General features: G+C 41.6%; 1 protein-coding gene across 1 annotated transcript; it reads left to right on the top strand.

Annotated features, from left to right (window-relative positions):
- Window positions 1–3,930: 3,930 nt before the first annotated feature.
- On the top strand, window positions 3,931–16,742 carry CCDC174 (coiled-coil domain containing 174). Its single transcript, XM_053989653.1, has 11 exons — window positions 3,931–4,015; window positions 5,431–5,535; window positions 6,416–6,516; window positions 7,380–7,438; window positions 8,370–8,550; window positions 10,030–10,125; window positions 10,987–11,123; window positions 11,505–11,599; window positions 11,854–12,001; window positions 12,804–12,938; window positions 13,955–16,742. Exons 1-11 carry the CDS (start codon window positions 3,974–3,976, stop codon window positions 15,022–15,024), a joined length of 2,169 nt encoding a protein of 722 aa, XP_053845628.1. The 5' UTR covers window positions 3,931–3,973; the 3' UTR covers window positions 15,025–16,742.
- The last annotated feature ends 1,050 nt before the right edge of the window (window positions 16,743–17,792 follow it).

Here is a 17,792-nt window from a genome sequence, read left to right as displayed (position 1 = left end):
GTGCCCTAGCACTAGGGCTTATCTCACAAAATGTCCAGCTGTTATTTACTCACAGTTTTATTTCATCTTAAAGCCAAGATGTAGAAAAATAAGATAGAATATCAAAGCCTTAGGGTAGGATGAAACCTTAGTGTCTGAGATCAGAGAATCAGTCTCTGAAGAACAAAACCTTCAAACATCAATATCATTTGGTCTGGAGCTCCTACAAGTTTTGGTAAGGGGGTGTAGGAGAAATGCACACCAAAGGTTTGCAACTGATTCATTTCAAGTTTGTGCAGCACCTCACCAATTTCATGAGACAGTGAAACACCACTGTTTTATAAAAAAAACCCTAAGAACAATCCACTGTGATCCCAAATCTTCCTCAAAAATAATAAACAAGCTTTTTGTGTTGATGCAGCTTTGTGGAAACAAACACAATTAGACCTCATTCTACAATGAGCAGCATACTAATTGGAAGTGAGGAATCAAGTATTCCCCAGGAATTCAGGGCTGTCAGACATGGTCATTTATACAGCTTTCACAAATTCCTGATATAAATAAGCACAGAAAAGCCACACTGAGCCTCTACTGTACACTGAAACAGACTCCTCCCCTTCCCCACCTCATTTCTTTATGTTAAGCTGGTTTTACTTCACAATTGGAAGTGTTCTTATTCTCCCTCACTGGAATTTTATTAATTCCTGTGGGCTGGATCAAAAACATGCACAGAATAGCCCTTCACAGGTTAGAGTCGACATGGAGTCTTTCTGAGGAAAGAATATGTGTGAAAGCTTGTCAGTTCTTAGCCTGAAAATCCAAGACCACTGCAGCGACACGCGGTGCTCCCAAAGCCTTCTGTCTGCGTGCGCTCGCAGTGCTCAATCCCCCAGCAGCAGAGCAACCCCACGGCTCCAGCAGGAGCAGGGCTCCCCTCTGTCCTGCTCCGTTGTGAAAAACACCAATCACTTGGTTTTTAAAATCTTAAAAGTTTATTAGTAATAAAATAGGTATTAAAAATTAGTAATAAAATTAGAATAATAAAAAATTGGACAATGAGGATTAGGACACTACGAGACAATAAAAAGCAAAGAATTACGGATGTCCGGATGTTTTTGGGCACTAAGCTGCCAAAAACATGCCTTGTGAACAAAGGAATAACCCTTAAAAGCAATAGCCTGTTGCATATTCATACATCTCATACATGATGCATAAATTCCTTGCAAATTAAGAATTTTTTCTGGGTTTTGTCAACTTCTTCCCCTTAATCCCGGTGGTTCCATAAAGACGGAGAGAGGTGGAAGAATGTTTGTCTTCTCCGATAAGGAGGCCGTAACTCTTCAGGTTTCGTGTCGCTGTTATTTATGTGCAAAGAGCTTCTTGTTTATCTTATTCCTTTTCTTGAGCTAGTAAAAAAATATCTTACATCGCAGAGTTTCTGTTTTAGCATTATATTATAACCTAAAACTATATTTAACACACTACTTAAGAGAATTAATACAGCATAACTTTCTAACATTACACATATAATATCATTTTAATATTTGCAAAAAGGCAATCATAAAATATGCATTTTTCACATCCATGTTTTTCCCTGCCTGCTGCTGCTCCATGGGAAAGGAGCTGAGCTGAAGGTTATCTCATCACACACATGCCTCGGTTCTGTACAGCATCAGTGACGCTGCCTCATTCCCAACCCAGGCATGCCTAGCCAGACCTCTGCTACCCACAGAAAAATCCACTGCTTCTTGCAAGAACACAAGTGCCAGCTCTGCAGTCCTCACAGCAGCACGAGCCACCTTGGAATTTCTAGGATTAATTCCTTTTTCCACATCCTGTCGTGCAACTCAGTAGCACAGATTTTCCTCACAGACTTGGTGATGAATCTCATCCTCGACCAGAAAGGAACATTTTAAGAACCAACCCTGGCCTGAGTTTGGGCTGTTTTTCCTTCTCAGTGTTGTCACTGTGAGGTTTGAACAGGCAACAATAAATTATTTGTTGAAGTGTGATTTAATTAGAACAGCACAGATGTTTTCATTCATTTGTCCTATTTTCCAGTAATGCGTGTTTCTCCTCTTCCATTGCAGATTAAAATACTTCATGGCTCTAATATGACTTGCACTTCTCTGTCCCTGATGTCTCTCACCAATTCCCCTTTTAAACAGCCAAAAGCAAGACAGCTTCACTATCAGAAATTGCTTCACAGGGCAGAAATTGGTCTTTCTCTATTGCACACTTCACACTCCCTGGAATACAGGTGCAGCTTTCTTAGCAACTGATTACCTCCTTCAGCTTTGCAATTTTGTCTCCATAAACGATTAAAGATGGGCCTGACCCAGCTTGCCAAACACAAAAGCAATACATTTCCAAACTCAGAGAACTGTATCTGGTGCTTCTATCGGCTGTCACACTGCCAAGCAACAACATCAGAGCACCTTGTATTTTTCCAGTTTATTAAAGAAAGACAAGTGAGAGGCAGCCTCTTCTTGCAACCACAGATAACTATGAACTTCAGTATTTCAATTAAAACCTATCAGAGAGTTCTTTTTCTCCATGGGGATGAAAAATGATACAAAGAGTTACCCAGTATAATTAAAACTCTGAACCTCACTCCCAAGAGCACCTGTGCTCCTCTTTGAGGTTACAGAGCCGGATCCATCCCATGGAGGTGGGTTTGTACTTGGCTGTTTCATTCAGGTCTCATCTCTGTGGCACTCACCAAATAAGGCAGGAAGGAGAGTTTTAGTTTGGGTTGGTTGGTTTGGGTTGGTTTTTTTCCTAGTTGTGTTTGGGTTTTTGGTGGTTGTTTGGGGTTTTGTTTGTTTGTTTGTTTTGGGGGGGTTTGTTGTTGTTGTTTTTTGTTTGGTTTGTTTTTTTGGGGGTTTTTTGTGTGTGTGTGTGTGGTTTGTTTTTTGGGGTTTTTTTCTCTTGATGATACCAAACCCCTCAACCTATGAGGCTCTCAAGGTTTTGATAGGGGGTTGAGTCAAACTTTGTTCATTTTTTTTTTTTTTTTTTAGGTATTAATCAGTAGCTATAGCTGGATGGTTATGATTAAGCAATTGCATTGTGAGCATCATGTGTTTGGCTAATCTGCTGTTTTAAGAAAAGAAGACAATCCCCAAATGAATAGGCTGTCTGGATGAGAGGCACCAGGAGTGAAGTCAGAATTGAGCAGTACCTGGGGAAAGGTGATTCTGGCAGTAGGAGATCGTGACAACTCATTGACCACCTACTGAAAACGGGCCCCAGACTCAAACGGAGGGAAGAATTGTGCCTGCAGACTAATTGGCAGGAGAAGCAAGAGACAGAACTAGCAAAGAGGGGAGTTGAGTAATCTGTAACCAAGGAATGTTGATGCCTTTGTTTATTAAGTTGTATAAAGAGTGTGAAGTTTGGATGATCGGTGAATTAACCTTCCATGGGTCACCACACAGCTCCCCACTCTGCACAGACAAGAATAAAAAAATATAAAAAATAGCTGGCTTCAGTGTGTGACTTGGCACTGGCACCAGGTAATGAACCCACGCTGATGCCAAGTTTGTACCATGTTTGAACCCTCATGTAGCCCCAGCCCAGCTCCGGGCCAGCCTGCAATCCTGCCAAGTTCTGGCCACAGCGGCCACCCCCAGCCCAGGGCTCCCCCAGCTCCGTCACAACAGCAGCAGCTCCGGGCCCGCGGCTGCACAAGGACATTTCCAGTGGGACGCCTGAAGGATTGGTCCCGCACCCGCCAGAAACGCTCGTTTTCACGCTCAGTTTGAGCACAGGGATCGCCCAAAGGCAGGGGAGCCCCGGCCGGCAGCGCTCCGCCCCGGCCGGCCCACACGAGCTGCACAGAGCCCCCCGACCTCCCCTGCCCTCCCCAACATGGCGGCAGCGCCCGCCCGGCCGCCCTCAGCAGCACTGTCGCGATAGCGCCGCGCTTCCGCCGCGCTTTACGGCGAGGCCGCCCGGCGGGGGGGGAGGCGGTGGCGGCGCCGGTCCCGCCATGGACCGCAGGAAGAAGCCGCTGGACGTGGCCGCGTCCTCGGTGAGTGACTGAGCGGGGAGAGGCAAAATGAACCCCTCCGCCTGCCCAGGGGGCTTTGTAGGGCTGTGAGGTGTGCTCAGCCGCGGGGCTCCCGCGGGCGGGGTGGGCCTGGCCGGCGCAGGCCGCGAGGCTGGACGCGGGGACCCGCGGGTGCCGCCGCTTGCAGGGCGAGCAGCACAGCTGGGACGGGCTGGTGCTCTGTCTCCTCGCCTTAACCCCACTGCGATGTGCAGGCATGGCAGCAGATGCTGGACTAAAGGGCTGTGGAAGGGCCGTGTGCCGCATATTGGGTCTGTGACAGTGTCGGGGCTGGGGTTTTGTCCCCTCGCCTTCCTGACCAGGCACACGCCCTGCGCTCCTCACCCGAGTCTGCCGGGCCTGGGTTTGCTCGCATTCCTGATGCAATTACTAAATCAGGCCGTAACAGGGAAAAGAGCTTTTCCTAAGGAGCAGGAGGTCTGTGCTGTGGCAGATTAACTTCCCACCCTTAGGGATGGTGAGGTGCTGCCCCTCGCTGCTCTGCAGGACGCTCACGAGAGCTGCCAAACACTTCAGATGAAGAGCTATGTAAATAATTCATGTATGCTAACAGTTAACTGTGAAACATTTTACATTGAATTTTTGGGTGATCACCTCTAAGCAGAAGGGAGAACGAGAGATTTTTTAAGACACTGCACTTCGTTGTCCAGGGACTTGAAAAGCAAGTGCTTTTGGGAGAAATATTAATACCAATGTTATCCACTTTCCTGGTTTAATGTGCAACTCTGAATTTTGTCATCTGTGGGACTTGCAGGAAAAGTAGCATAATATTGTCTTCCAAACTAGTTTTGTAATCCCAAGGTAACACCCCGCCAATGGTGTTTCTTAATAAAAGCTGAGATGGACCTTGGTCACAGATGGCAATGCTACTCATATATTTCTTTAAAAGGAAGGAGAAGGAAAATCCAAAACTATTAAACAGTACATAAAGCAGTGGGGAATATATATATTTTACTATGGCAAACTTTTGTCAATTATTTTCTGAGACAGGACTTTATTAATTATCTAATGGTTAAAAGTTCCTTCTTCATATTCAGCAGTGTTTTTCATTACTCCTCTATTTGTTTGCCATTAGGAGGCTGGTAAAATCTAGACAGAGCTATGCCTCTCTTATCCTCAAAGGATCATGGATATCTTTGGGGATTGTTTTAATCCCTAATCATAATTTGCATTCTGTGGTTTTTTTTATTTTGTTTGCTGTAAGAGGTGATCTTGATGATCAGATCAGTGCTTCAAAGTTCCATATAAAAATGCAACCAAGTGCTCCTATAACTGTAACTAACAGATTGTTTTCCTAGAGATAGAGTTATTTATTGCAGTAACTGATGCCTGTGCCTGTGATCTGTTATTTATGTGGTGTTTTGCTGCTGGTGTAGCTGGTAGATCTCAAAGCCGAGCTCTTCCGAAAGCAAGAGGAATTCAAGAAAGAAAAGCTATTGAAAGATGCTGGTGTCTTTGCAAAGCCCAGAACCTCTAATAAGGTAAAAATAATCTTCCACTGTTATTTTTGTCATTCTTTCTCCTGAAAGTAAGGAAGTCAATATTCAAATCTAAATAACAGCAAATACTCAGAGCTGTGTTTCTATTCAAATATAAAATGTACACAATGAGAACGTTCTTTAAAGTTCATTTCTAGGTGAGATTCCTGTGCACAGCAGAAAGCTTAGTCTTGTGCTTCTGCCTATCTAAATCCCCACTTAATCTTCATTCCCCATGGATCCACACCCTTTAATTATAGGAAAAGATGTTTCTTTTTTTATTAGAGGATTTTATATGATGCTGCAGGATGGAGCATGAGAGATTCTTCTAGAGTCACTGAATTTCCTTGATAAATGCTCTGCTGCCTGTCTGTGGTGTACAATAATGAATACACAATTATCTCTCTTGTTTTGCTCTATACTGCACTTTGGGTTTTGTTCATTCTGTAGCTTTCTAGAAGCAGAATGTGCTGTTCCTGCCATATTTGAAGCACATGCAGCATTTACAGTGTTATGCTGCAAACAGGCCACCTGATTGTGTTTTTTATCTAAAATTGAGGCAATACAGAATAGAAACAGTTTTTAGCTTTGTTAGTATTTAATCAGCAAGATTGTATGATTGAGTTTTTTAACCTTAACATCTTTGCCAGAATAGATTTTGTCTGATTTCTGAGTGCCTTTCAGCCTGCCCTTAATATGATACCATCCTGCAGCCTGTACAGCACAGGAATAGTCTCAAGTCAAACATGTGTAAGATGTTATTTACAAAGTCTTCCATGATTCATGTGCATTGTTTGCATTATAGAGTTGAAATATCTTTTTAATTGTTACAATTTCAATATTTTCATCTATTTATTTGTTGTTACAAAATTGTTCTCTTCAGAAACCAAGTATCTGGACCAAACAGAACACGGGAGTTGTAAATCGAGCTGCGAAAGACGTTGAGCAGAAGGCAGAAGAGCAGGATATATTGGATAAATCAAGGTAACTCTTAGGCTCTGTAAGAAAGGAATGCTTTGCAGAATTTGTTCTTTGGCATTTAGAAAAGCACAGAAAGAGGTTTTTTGGACCAGCAGTTCTCATTAAACCAACCAGTAATTCCAGCATCATCCATACTTTTTACCAGTAGCGTACAAACTGCATCCCAGCAGTCTCATGCTCTCATGACCTCACATTATCACAGTTCTAAATGTGTCAGGTTTTTTTTAAAAGTCATCTTTAGAATTACCACCCGGTGACATATTAGAATTCTATAGCAAAGTGTTTCTTGGGCTTAACAGAAAATGGGTCACATTTTCAATAATTACTTCATTTTCTAAATGGGTTGGTTGTACAAAAAGATATATGTGGAAAATGCCATTTATAAATCATTTGCTGTGCTTCTGTAAGCAGTTCCTTACTCTTTGAAATTCCAGAAATTAGCTAAGGTTTTCTGTTCAGTTTCTAAGATTAACTTTGTGTTATCACTTTTTTTTCTGTAAAACTGTCTTTCAGTATCTGCAAATAATGGTTTCGTTTCCAGTATTTATCTGATAGACCACAGTACTTAGATAAAGGTGGAATTCTTGTAACATCATGTTTATGCCTACTTGACAAATTACATTTAAGATTAAATTTGTAATTTCACTAAAATTATTTTCAGTATAAATTCTGGAACTGGAAAAGATTGTATCTTCAGAAATGCTAGTGAAGGTTCAAAACAGAAGCCAGGCATAAGTCAGCCTCTCATAAACACCTCAAGCACTCCCAGGATTTTCCTATTCCATTTATCTAAGGCTAAATAGGTGACTTGAAAATGTGCTTGGAATTGGTGGGATTGCAAGGTTCATTTTTTTTTTCTTTTTCAGGAAAAAGCTTGAAGAGAAAGCAAAGCTGTATGAGAAAATGACAAAAGGAGACTTCCCAGGTGAACAATACTATTCCAAAATAAGCATTTATATATGTATAAATGCTTGGAATTATTATACAAACTGATTGACATGGTTTATTCCATTTTGAAAATGAAAAAAAATATACATTTACTGGAGAAAATAAAATTACTTTTGAAGGGCAGCCTGACCAGGTAAAGCACTAGGGGTTTGTTTCACTCATTCATTAAGTGGGTGAATTATGTTCTGGTTTTTCAGTACAGTATCTTAGGAAAACAAAAAAAAAAAATGCTCTCTGTTGTGAGCTCTTTGGATTGCATTGCTGATCCTCTGTCCTGCATTCTATTTGTTGGGCCTTTATGAGGAGAAGAGGATCAGGAGAAGAGTCTGGCTGGTCCGTATGTGAATGCCAGTCATGCAGCTAATAGGAATAGAGAATGCTAATCTGTTCCTTTCTTCTCTCACACATTCAGTCCCTTTCAAAAAGTAATTATTAAAATAGAATACAAATCTCCTTGTAGTTAATCTGTTTTCTTTGCCAGTGTCCATCTTCATCCACATGACCCCCACCACTTTCCTCTACTTTTCTAAGAAGTACCCTCATGAATGCTTGGCTCCTGCCAACATACCAAATGTTAAGCATCAAAAAAGTATTTGAGCCATTACATGACAAATCCATTGCTTATGAAATAGTTAACGACCAGAGAGTGTTTTGCTGCAGAGAATGCAGCCTTTTCTGTACTGCACACAATGCCCTGAAAGTTCGATTCAGAAATAGATGTTATCACTGTGGAGCCACTTGATAGCTCTGGATTTGTTTGGCACTGAATGAGATTTAAGTACTCCCCAATAGTGTGGTCAAGGGCATAGCTGGCAGCTGAAAAGCTGATTGTAGCTATTTGGTATTGATTTTGTGCTCAGTTCTGTTCTTTTCATGGCTGTTCGCTAAGAATCGATTTTCTGCCTTAGATGAAGAAACTGAGGATCTGTACCTGGTGGATTTCACTCAGAAGATCATAGACAAACAGCACGAAGTACAGGAGCTGCAGCAGAGCGAAACTGCTGGGAAGACTTCAGAAAGAGACACAGATGAGGAGGAAAGTCAGCCTGAAGCAGACATTCCACCACCAGAGGACCCGGATGAGGAATGGTTGGTGCTACTGATTGGGCTCATCTGTCCTGGCCACTCTTATTCTTGAGAATTTAATGAGAAAATACTTTTCCAAAATGTGTGGAAGTGACACCTTTGTTTTTCTTTTTTGTTTAATACTGCACATTGACAAGGAAGTGTTAACAGTCTTTCATTTCTCCTATAAAGACAGTCCTCCATGTCACTGTCATTTCCACCCGCACAGGAAACGCTGCAATAGAATCTGCACGTAGGATCTTGAGAAATTGCAATGTACTATAGGGGGGACAACATCATCTCCTCTCTTACTTTCTTGCATAGTTTATGCAAGTAGTCATCACAGTATTTGGTACCATTTTATGCTTTGACGTGCTGAATTGAAATGTATTTTAGCAAAACTTGAGGATTTTATATTATTCATCTTCCTTTCTTTAATTGTGACTTAAACATCAGCAGTCATTTAATAGTACAGCCTTCTCTTAAAGGAGAGAAACTCTGGTTGGAATAAGAACACGATTTTCAGCATTTCTTCCACTTTGCTGCAGCACAGCAAATAGTCTCTGACAGTTTCCTGTGTCATTCCAAGTAACCACTAATTTTTCATCTGAGACATTAGGAATAATTATGAAACCAGGCCTCACTAAACATTTTCGTTGCCCATTTGTTTAAAATGCTTGTGGAACAAGAGATTTTACTTCTGGTAGTCACTTTAAACCAGCAGTAACCAATACAAAACAGCACCCCCATTCTTCAAATACTAAACTGTAGATATCCTTAGAAACTCTGTAAAGGACTTACTGAAAGCACAGATCTTTAAGAGTTTGGGGGTTGGGAGCTAGATTGCCAGTCATACTTTTTAAGATGTAATATTCTTTAGAATGGGATAATTGAGGCAGCTTGATGCTAAAGAGCTTTCCACATTACAGGACAGTAAGTGTAGCACTTAATAGCTTTTTCAACAACTGTAAATCAGGTGTTCAGTACTATAAAGAGTTGAATAAGAAGCACAATAGCTTCAGAGGAACATTTTGCTTGTTTTAGTCAGCCTTTGTTATGCCAGTTGAATGCACACTATCAGTTTGTTCTGAATGGCCTTTAGACCAATAATTGAAATGTATTGTAGCAATTTCGTATCCACAAGAAGTCAATGCTGCATCATTATCTGCACCATGGGAAGTAAACAGTAGGCTGAGTTCTATTTTGTTGTGGAAACTACTTGGCATAGTTACTTTATAACATCTTGTACACCATTTTATTGCCCAGTCAAACAGGGGTCTCAAAGGGACATTGAATAAATGTATGGTAGAACTGTCATATGCCCCATTCAAACTGTCCTCTTAATCTGGGAGTGTGTTAAGTGAAAAGCAGGAGCAACTGTCATACACAGACTGAGAGGTGACAAGTACTGTTTGGAAAGGGTTACTGCTTCTGTCTTCTGGGTAAGACTTCTGTCAATGCAAATAGAAGTTTTGCATCACTTTCCTTTTTCTTTCATTACAGGGTTGATTATGTTGATTTCTTGGGCCGATCTAGACGCTGTATGAAGAAGGATTTACCAAGTCTACTTAAAATGGATCAGGAACTTCAAGGGAAAAGGTGTGGTTTCTCTAATGGAGCTGCATGTTCCTCTCAGTATTTAACATATGTTTTTTTAATGAGAGGGAAGAGAGGCTGTAGTTTGTCACCCCATTCTCAATCCAGAATTGATGTTACTGCTTTCTCTAGATTTGCATAATTTCCAGAGAAAGGTTTTAAGCAATCTCAGATATTTGTTGCATCTTTTAAAAACTGGGCTGTTTGTATTTCATTATACCTTTCCATAAAATGCCAGGAAAGTGATTCCAGTTCTGTTTAACATGGAAATTGATGTTAATTGATTGTCTTTTAGCAATTCCAAATTCTTCATGATGTTGAAAGTGAATTTATTAGACCTCCATTTGTTTGGTTTTATTCTTCTATTAAACAGCTGTTTAACATCTCTTTTGTTAAAATTACTCCCTTATTAATATTTGGGTATTAATATTTGAATATTAATCTTTTGAGTAGATCTCTTGGGTAAATGCTTAGCTTTTTGTAACTTCAAATACCTTTCATTTTCTTACATTAAATATGAAATGTTCCTATATGTGATTGCTAGAATCCCTACAGATGCCAATAACTGATTATTTCGTCTCCCTTTATATGATTTGATCATTATTTCATAAGGCTTCTGAGAAAGGATATTATTTTATTTGTCTTTTAATAAGATGTTCTACCAGTACCTTGTTTCAGAGGCAGCTTTGTATTTCTATCTTGACCATGTACCATGGTCATCAACATTGTATCACTAAGTAGTGTCCACAGTGATCTGTGTTTTGTGGAAACTGCAATAGTGGATCAGACCAAATCATACTTGCACTGTTTGGCACTGGCAAACTGGTAAATTCTGCTCTGTAATCCTTAAATTTTTTTAATTAGACAAGAACCTGATGGGAATACTCTGTTATCTGAAGACATGAGAAGAGAACTTCAGAGGCAGCAGTGGGAAAAGGAAGAAGAAGAAGCCCTCAGAAAACCCATGGGACCCATACATTACGAGGACATTCGAGAAAATGGTACACTGTCATTCTTTATATCACTTACCTTTGTATCACCAAAGAAATCAGTTGTAGAGGTAGCAAGGGAAAGTTACTTCCTGTGCCTGTGTGGCAAAGTGTAGGTGTGTGTTAAGCCATATGTGTAATAACTGTTGAAAGTTACCACTACATAAGTCTAGATTTATTTGTTCTTCAAATTGTATGCTTCTCTGCCTCCTCCTGTGTTCTCCTTCAAGAAGCTTCACTTTTTGTATTATCTAAAGCAAGCCTTTTTTAGCCACCTAAAACCAATCCAGTTTTGGGAATAAGTCTATGCCTGAAAGCAGGGTGCCTGGAGGCTGTAGTTATTGTCAACTATAAACTGAACTTAACTTAAACCTATTGTTTTCTCCTTTTCAGAGGCCAGGCAGCTTGGTGTTGGTTACTTTGCCTTTTCTCGGGACCAAGAACTCAGGCATAAACAACGGGCAACCCTGGATATGCTGAGGGAGCAGGTATGAGAGTGAAGAGCAGACTGGGCTGCGAGGGCAGAGTGGTTTCAGTGGTTACTGTCTTTGATTTGTTGTGTAAGTGCTACATTAGGTGCTGCCTGCAACTGACTTTGAAGAAGCCAAAGAAATTTGGCTTCTTTTTTCCAGTTGAAACTCGGTACTTGATTAGGATTGCTTTTAGTTGTTTTGTGAAGGAAGATATGTACTTGTTTATAATAATGAAGGAAGATTAATTCATGTTTTCCTTTGCTGTTAAGACACTTGATCAGAGAAATAAACGTGAACAGCTGAAGGAGAAGAGGAAGGCAGCTCTAGATGCAAGGCTGTCCAAACTTCGAGCACGAAAGATTAAAAAGTTAAGGGAAGCTGGATTAGAGGAAGAGGCAGAAAAACTGGAGAATGGAGGTATGATCTGTTGCCTTTTTGAGTTAAATACTTGGTATTTCACCTTGTTCTTGATCTGTGGACAGACAGATTCTAATTTATATTCATTTAGACATTCAATATATTGATATTGTTTATTCTATATATACAAGTAACATAACTATTAGGATAATGAGAGCTGATGTAATTGTTTGTAGATATAAAATCATGCCAGAAATACCTTAATAATGCAGGTAGAACTACGGGGTGTAGATTGTAGCCTTTTTTTGATTCACACCTGACAGCAGGAATTACATTAGTTAATTATGCAGGTTGAGGTTAGAGCTGCTGACATTGTACTGGCTTTTTCTTTTATGAAGATGAGGTAGAATAAGTAGTAACAAGTCAATTTTGATATCCTACAATATACACTGTGACAGTTTCAGTGCAGTGTGTGAATTGGAGATACAGCTGACTCCAGGATTTTAGGATAATGAATTTGAATTCTAATCCTGTCTCTGTGCTGTCTCCCTTACAACACTGATAGTCAACTTTTACTGTCTGTCTCCCACTGGAAAATGTATTTAATATTTTAATGTATCAGAATTCCATGCAAGTGGTTAACTGTGAAGTGTTCTGGAAATGAAGAACAGCATCTAGCCACTGCTCACTGTTTTGGTTGTTCGGAAGAATAAGAATGCAAATTGTTTTCTCCAGTAAATGAAATAGAGATACCGTTCTTATTGGAGATACATGGAAATAAATGATCTTATTTTTACCTATGAGAGTCATACAGATTTTATTTTGTAACTGACAATCTCTGCTATCTCTTCCTGTAACACAGAGGTGAAAGGTGCTGCTGAGGAACCAGAACCTCCAAGAGTTACTGCAGCAAGTAGGAAGGTAGAGGTCATCATCCAGGAGAGGAGAGATACAAAGCCGGGAGTGCCTTATGTCCGAGAGTGGGATAAAGGCAAAGGTAAGGAATGCAGATTCAGGAACATTGTTGGGAAAGAGCATGTACACTGCCACTTTCATTTCTATTTTGTGACCAAAGTATGATAAGACTGAGAAGTACTGAGATCCTTTCTGCCTTGGTACCAATGATTTTCCAGTGTCCAGGGCAGTGACTGACAAGGATGCCTTAGTGCCAGTAGCTGCTATAATGTCCCCAAAAGTTTTCTTCTATATGAGTTACTGCATTTCTGGATGATCTTGACAGGTTGACAGAATGACAAATTCTGTAGTTCATAAGATATACAGTGTGATCTTTTCTTGATACATTCCTGTGTTTTCTCCTACCTGATAGGATGTATCACAAAAATATCACACAGCACAAGACTAAAACATGATGCAAGCAGAGACCACTTCAGTGCCTGTGTTCCATTTTGAAGCATCTTCCTTCAGTGGCTTCAGTGGCTGTCTTGTAGGTCCTTCCCAAACCTATTAACTAATTTTGCACTATTAATCTAAGCTCATGCACATTCTTCTAATCTGATGCCTGACTTCTAAATAAAAGCAAACAAGGAATAGACAAAGCACATAAATGCTCACCTTCTTTAGTACTATAACAGCACTGTTCCTCTTCTATGCAATACTGGTATTTCCAGATTCTTCTTTTCAATCCTTATGCTCCATTAATGAACATCACTGTGAGGGGAATTTCAGATCCTATCTCATAAATCTTTGTCCTCTCTGACATTATTTTTTTCCTTCCTCTGAGGAAGTCTGGTATCTCACCAACACCCAGGCAGCACTGCACTCAGAAAGTAGAGGACAGCTTACTCTAAAATGCTAAGTGAATTAACTGTGGTTCACTGAAGGAATCTGCACTAGATTCTTGTATTTCCAGGTAGTATGAGATGGAAAAGGAACTTCAGGTGGCTTTACACAGATGCATCTTCTTTGTTTGCCAGTTTGTTTTCCCTCCCTTGTCTGACTGACCTTCAGACCTTGAAATCTTTGCTAAATCTACCATTTTCTTGTTTCTAACAGAACTAATGTTTGGACAATGGGAAAAGAAACAGGAAGAACTTAGAGATGAGCGAGACCCAGAATTTGCACCACCTTCTGATTACTTTTTGGGACAAAAGAAAGACGATTATCACCGAAGTCAGAATTTGAACAGTTCTGAAATCTCCTCTGAAAAACTGGAAACTGAGAGAGCACAAAACCAACAGAGGCCATCGGTGCCAGGGGGCAGTGGAGATGTGCCACCATCACCACAGCCTTCCAACAGCAACGTTCCAGTTCAGCCAGGGTCAGCAGAGCCCAGTGGCCATGACACTCAGGGTGTGTCATCAGGAGAGGATGACAGCAGCGATGACGAGGACGTGCTACCACCAGCACAGGCTTACGGCTTCGGTGCCCGAGGTGTGCCACCCCCGCTGCGGGGTTACGGCTACGGCGCCCGGGGCGTGCCACCGCCCATGCCAGCCTATGGCTACGGCACTCCCGAGGTGCCCTTCCCAGTGCAGGCTTACGGCTACGGAGCACCAGCAATGGGGCCACCAATGCACGGGTATGGCTACGGCACTCCTGAGATGCCCTTCGCAATGCAGGCGTATGGCTACGGCACCCAGGGTGTGCCACCAGGAATGCAGACCTGTGGATGCAGTGCCCAGGATGTGCCACCAGGAATGCAGACCTGTGGATGCAGTGCCCAGGATGTGCCACCAGGAATGCAGACCTGTGGATGCAGCGCCCAGGATGTGCCACCAGGAATGCAGACCTGTGGATGCAGCGCCCAGGATGTGCCACCAGGAGCACAGGTCTGTGACCTCAGCAGCCAAGAGGTGCCACCAGGAATACACACTTGTGGATGCAGCAGCCAAGATGTGCCACCAGGAACACACACCTGTGGCTGTAGCACCCAAGAGATGCCACCAGGAACAGACACCTGTGGCAGCAGCACCCAGGATGTGCCTCCAGGAACGCCGGCCAGTGGCTGCAGCACTCAGGATATGGCACCTCCAGTGCAGACTGACAGCAGTGACACTCCAAATCAGGAACCACTTTACCAAAGTTTAGATGATATGCTCTCTTATTATAGACAAGTGACTTGAGCTGAGCAAAAAGATAAGCAAGAACCATGATTTAAAGAACTGAAATATAATTAATGTGCTCGGCAGAATATTATTTTCCCACATATGGGAAAGATAAGTTTCTGTAAGTACATCAGAATAAATCTCCTGGACACCTAAGCTGTTTTACATCACAGCTATATTTTGCCCCAGTTGGTTTTTTTTTTATTCTTACCTCTTTACTAAAATTTAACTCTTGGACTCTTACACCTGAACTTAAGGGTATATTAATTACTTGCTTTCAAGAGATCAACTCCTTTAGTTGGTTGCTCCCAGCTGGCTTCTGGTTTGGAGGTACTACAAGTTCAGTGACATCCATAGAAACAGTATGGAAACGGTAGGTCCTCTGCTGCCAAACACAGAATGATTTTGTTCCTCACATAATCTCCTGCCTTTTGGAAGTGCAGAATATTATCTAGTGAACAGTGATGGTTCACATGGCCTCTGCATTCCTGAAGTCCATATATAACTCATAATTCTGTGCAGCATTTTAGTCTGGAGCCATTGCAGAAATCAATAAATAACGATGGGTAGGCTGAAAATAAACACTGAAGCAGAAGCCTTGACACCTGAAATTACTGTCTTACTGGTTTAGAAGATCCTCTCATAATTCTCCAAGTGTGTCTTTCTTGCATAAGGAGTTAACATATATGGCTTTATTTAATACCTTTTTTTCCAAAAACTGTGATATTGGAGTCATTAAATATAAATCTCTACCAAACTAACTTTTATTTCAGAATCTTAGTAAATGACAATACTTACTTTGCCATGTAGAAGATTTTTATTTCTGAAGGTAATTTAGAAAGCTTCATACAAGGATAAGACCTAGAAAAGCAGGTTAGAAGGGGCAATTGCATAGATTGTTAAATGGCAGAGATAAAGTCAAAATAATGAACATTTAAATGCAACAGTGAACTGGCCAAAGAGACAAAACTGATGTGTTCCTCTTGTGTGCTTCAGTCAGATCTCAGGCTGCTCTGCAAGCCTGGTGAGCAGCAAATTGTTCAGTGTGACTGGACGACGTGCAGAACATATTCTGTCTTTAAATTCTAATTTAGCCTCAGCTCCTACATCACTGGCTTTTGCACTGGCATTTGCGGAGCAGGAACAAGTATATTACAATTATATATTAATTTAACCTCAGAATACTATTCTGAAGTAATATAATACCACTATACCAATTTTGAAGAAAATGAGAATGGAAAATGTCTTAGAGAAGGTCACACCCAGTTTTCCAGGCTGGCTGATTTCCACTGAAGAAGTTTCCTCTTCTAAGACCTCACAGAATCAGCACCTGGAAGCCATTCAGAGCAGGGTATAATTTCCTTGGAGCTGCACTAACTCTAAAGAGTAGGCAAAGTCTTTTCAAACAGTAGAGCTTGAATTGATTATGACAATCTTATCCTTCAGTGGATTTCCCTACAAAGAATATTTGTGTTTATTTTGCTGCTATTTTAATTGATGTCCATTTCCAACTGCCTTTTGGACTTTATTTTCTCTCTGCCCTTCAGACTGTGATAATTTTATGTATATCTATGATGTAGGAGTTATATTGTCTTTGCATTAGTTTAACATTGAGCTGGAGCTGCAGTAAGGAATGAAATGCCATTTATTACATAGTGTTATGTAAATGATACAATCAAAGTGTTCCTTTGTTTAGCTTCATTTCCACAGCCTAATATTAAACAGGAGGGCTCTTGGCCAGGAGGGTGGTTCAATGCCTACATTAAAGTTAAGCCTGTTGAGAACAGCTCTCCCACTGCAGTGATCTGTCATTTTGCCATTTGGTCTCCTTCCCTCTTGTCTTGCTTTTTTGCTGAAATGCTTTTTGCATATTGTCTCATGCTGTGGAGCACATATTTCTGTTCACTGTCCTCCCTTCAGACCACCTCAAGTTAGCTTGGCTGGGATCAGCAGCCTCATTCATTTCATTAATTCCTGGGGCAAACAATTCCTTATTGATACACTTGCCAAAGTTTTATTTCTGTCATATTTTGGAGCATGTTGTGTCCCTGACCTTCTTCCTCCTCATTTAAACCACCCCCCAGGTTCCACACCAGTGGAAATGGGGGTGCAGGTGGGCAGGGATCTGCCATCAGTGTGTGACTGATGAAAGTGAAGTAAATCCAGCTTGTGCTCTCACTGACCATGCACAGCTGTGAGCACACTCTGTCTCTGGTAGTGTTTTATGGGTTGGAGCTCTGTCCCAAGAGGGACCAGTGGTGGCTTGTGTTGCCTTCAGTGTCTGCACTGATGCAGGAGCAATCTCTGCTCTATATCTAAGGCAGCTTTGTCCTACATTTTTGTGTGAATAGTTTTCTGTTACCAAAGGTACCCTTATCCAAAATGCAAGAATGATGTAATCTTGAATTTCAGCCTTCACGCACTCTGTCTGGCTGGCAGGACTCAATCTGACGTCTAGAAAAGTACTTTTAGAGAAGACAATTTTCTCAGTATCACCAAGGGCTGATTTATCCCCTTTTTGAGGGCAGCAGGGATCTGATCTTCCTATGAACCACCGGCACGTGAGCTGCGGCTGATACACGGGGTAGAAACAAGGTGGCCGCAGCTGTGTGAGCTCAGGGGCCGACGCCGCATCGCTCGCTGGCTCCTCGGGGCTCGGGCCCAGGCAGCCGGGAACCCAAGCCGGGGCCCTACGGCGAGAGCCTCCCGTGCCGGCGGGAGCTCGGCGGCGGGCAGCGCTGCGCATGCGCACAGCGGCGGGCACGGGTCCGCGCCCCGCCATTCCC

The sequence above is a fragment of the Vidua macroura genome, chromosome 13 (assembly GCF_024509145.1).
Source record: "Vidua macroura isolate BioBank_ID:100142 chromosome 13, ASM2450914v1, whole genome shotgun sequence".
NCBI classification, from domain to species: Eukaryota; Metazoa; Chordata; class Aves; order Passeriformes; family Viduidae; genus Vidua; species Vidua macroura.
Note: the sequence above shows the minus strand (reverse complement) of the source record. Positions and strands in the feature narration are given on the sequence as shown.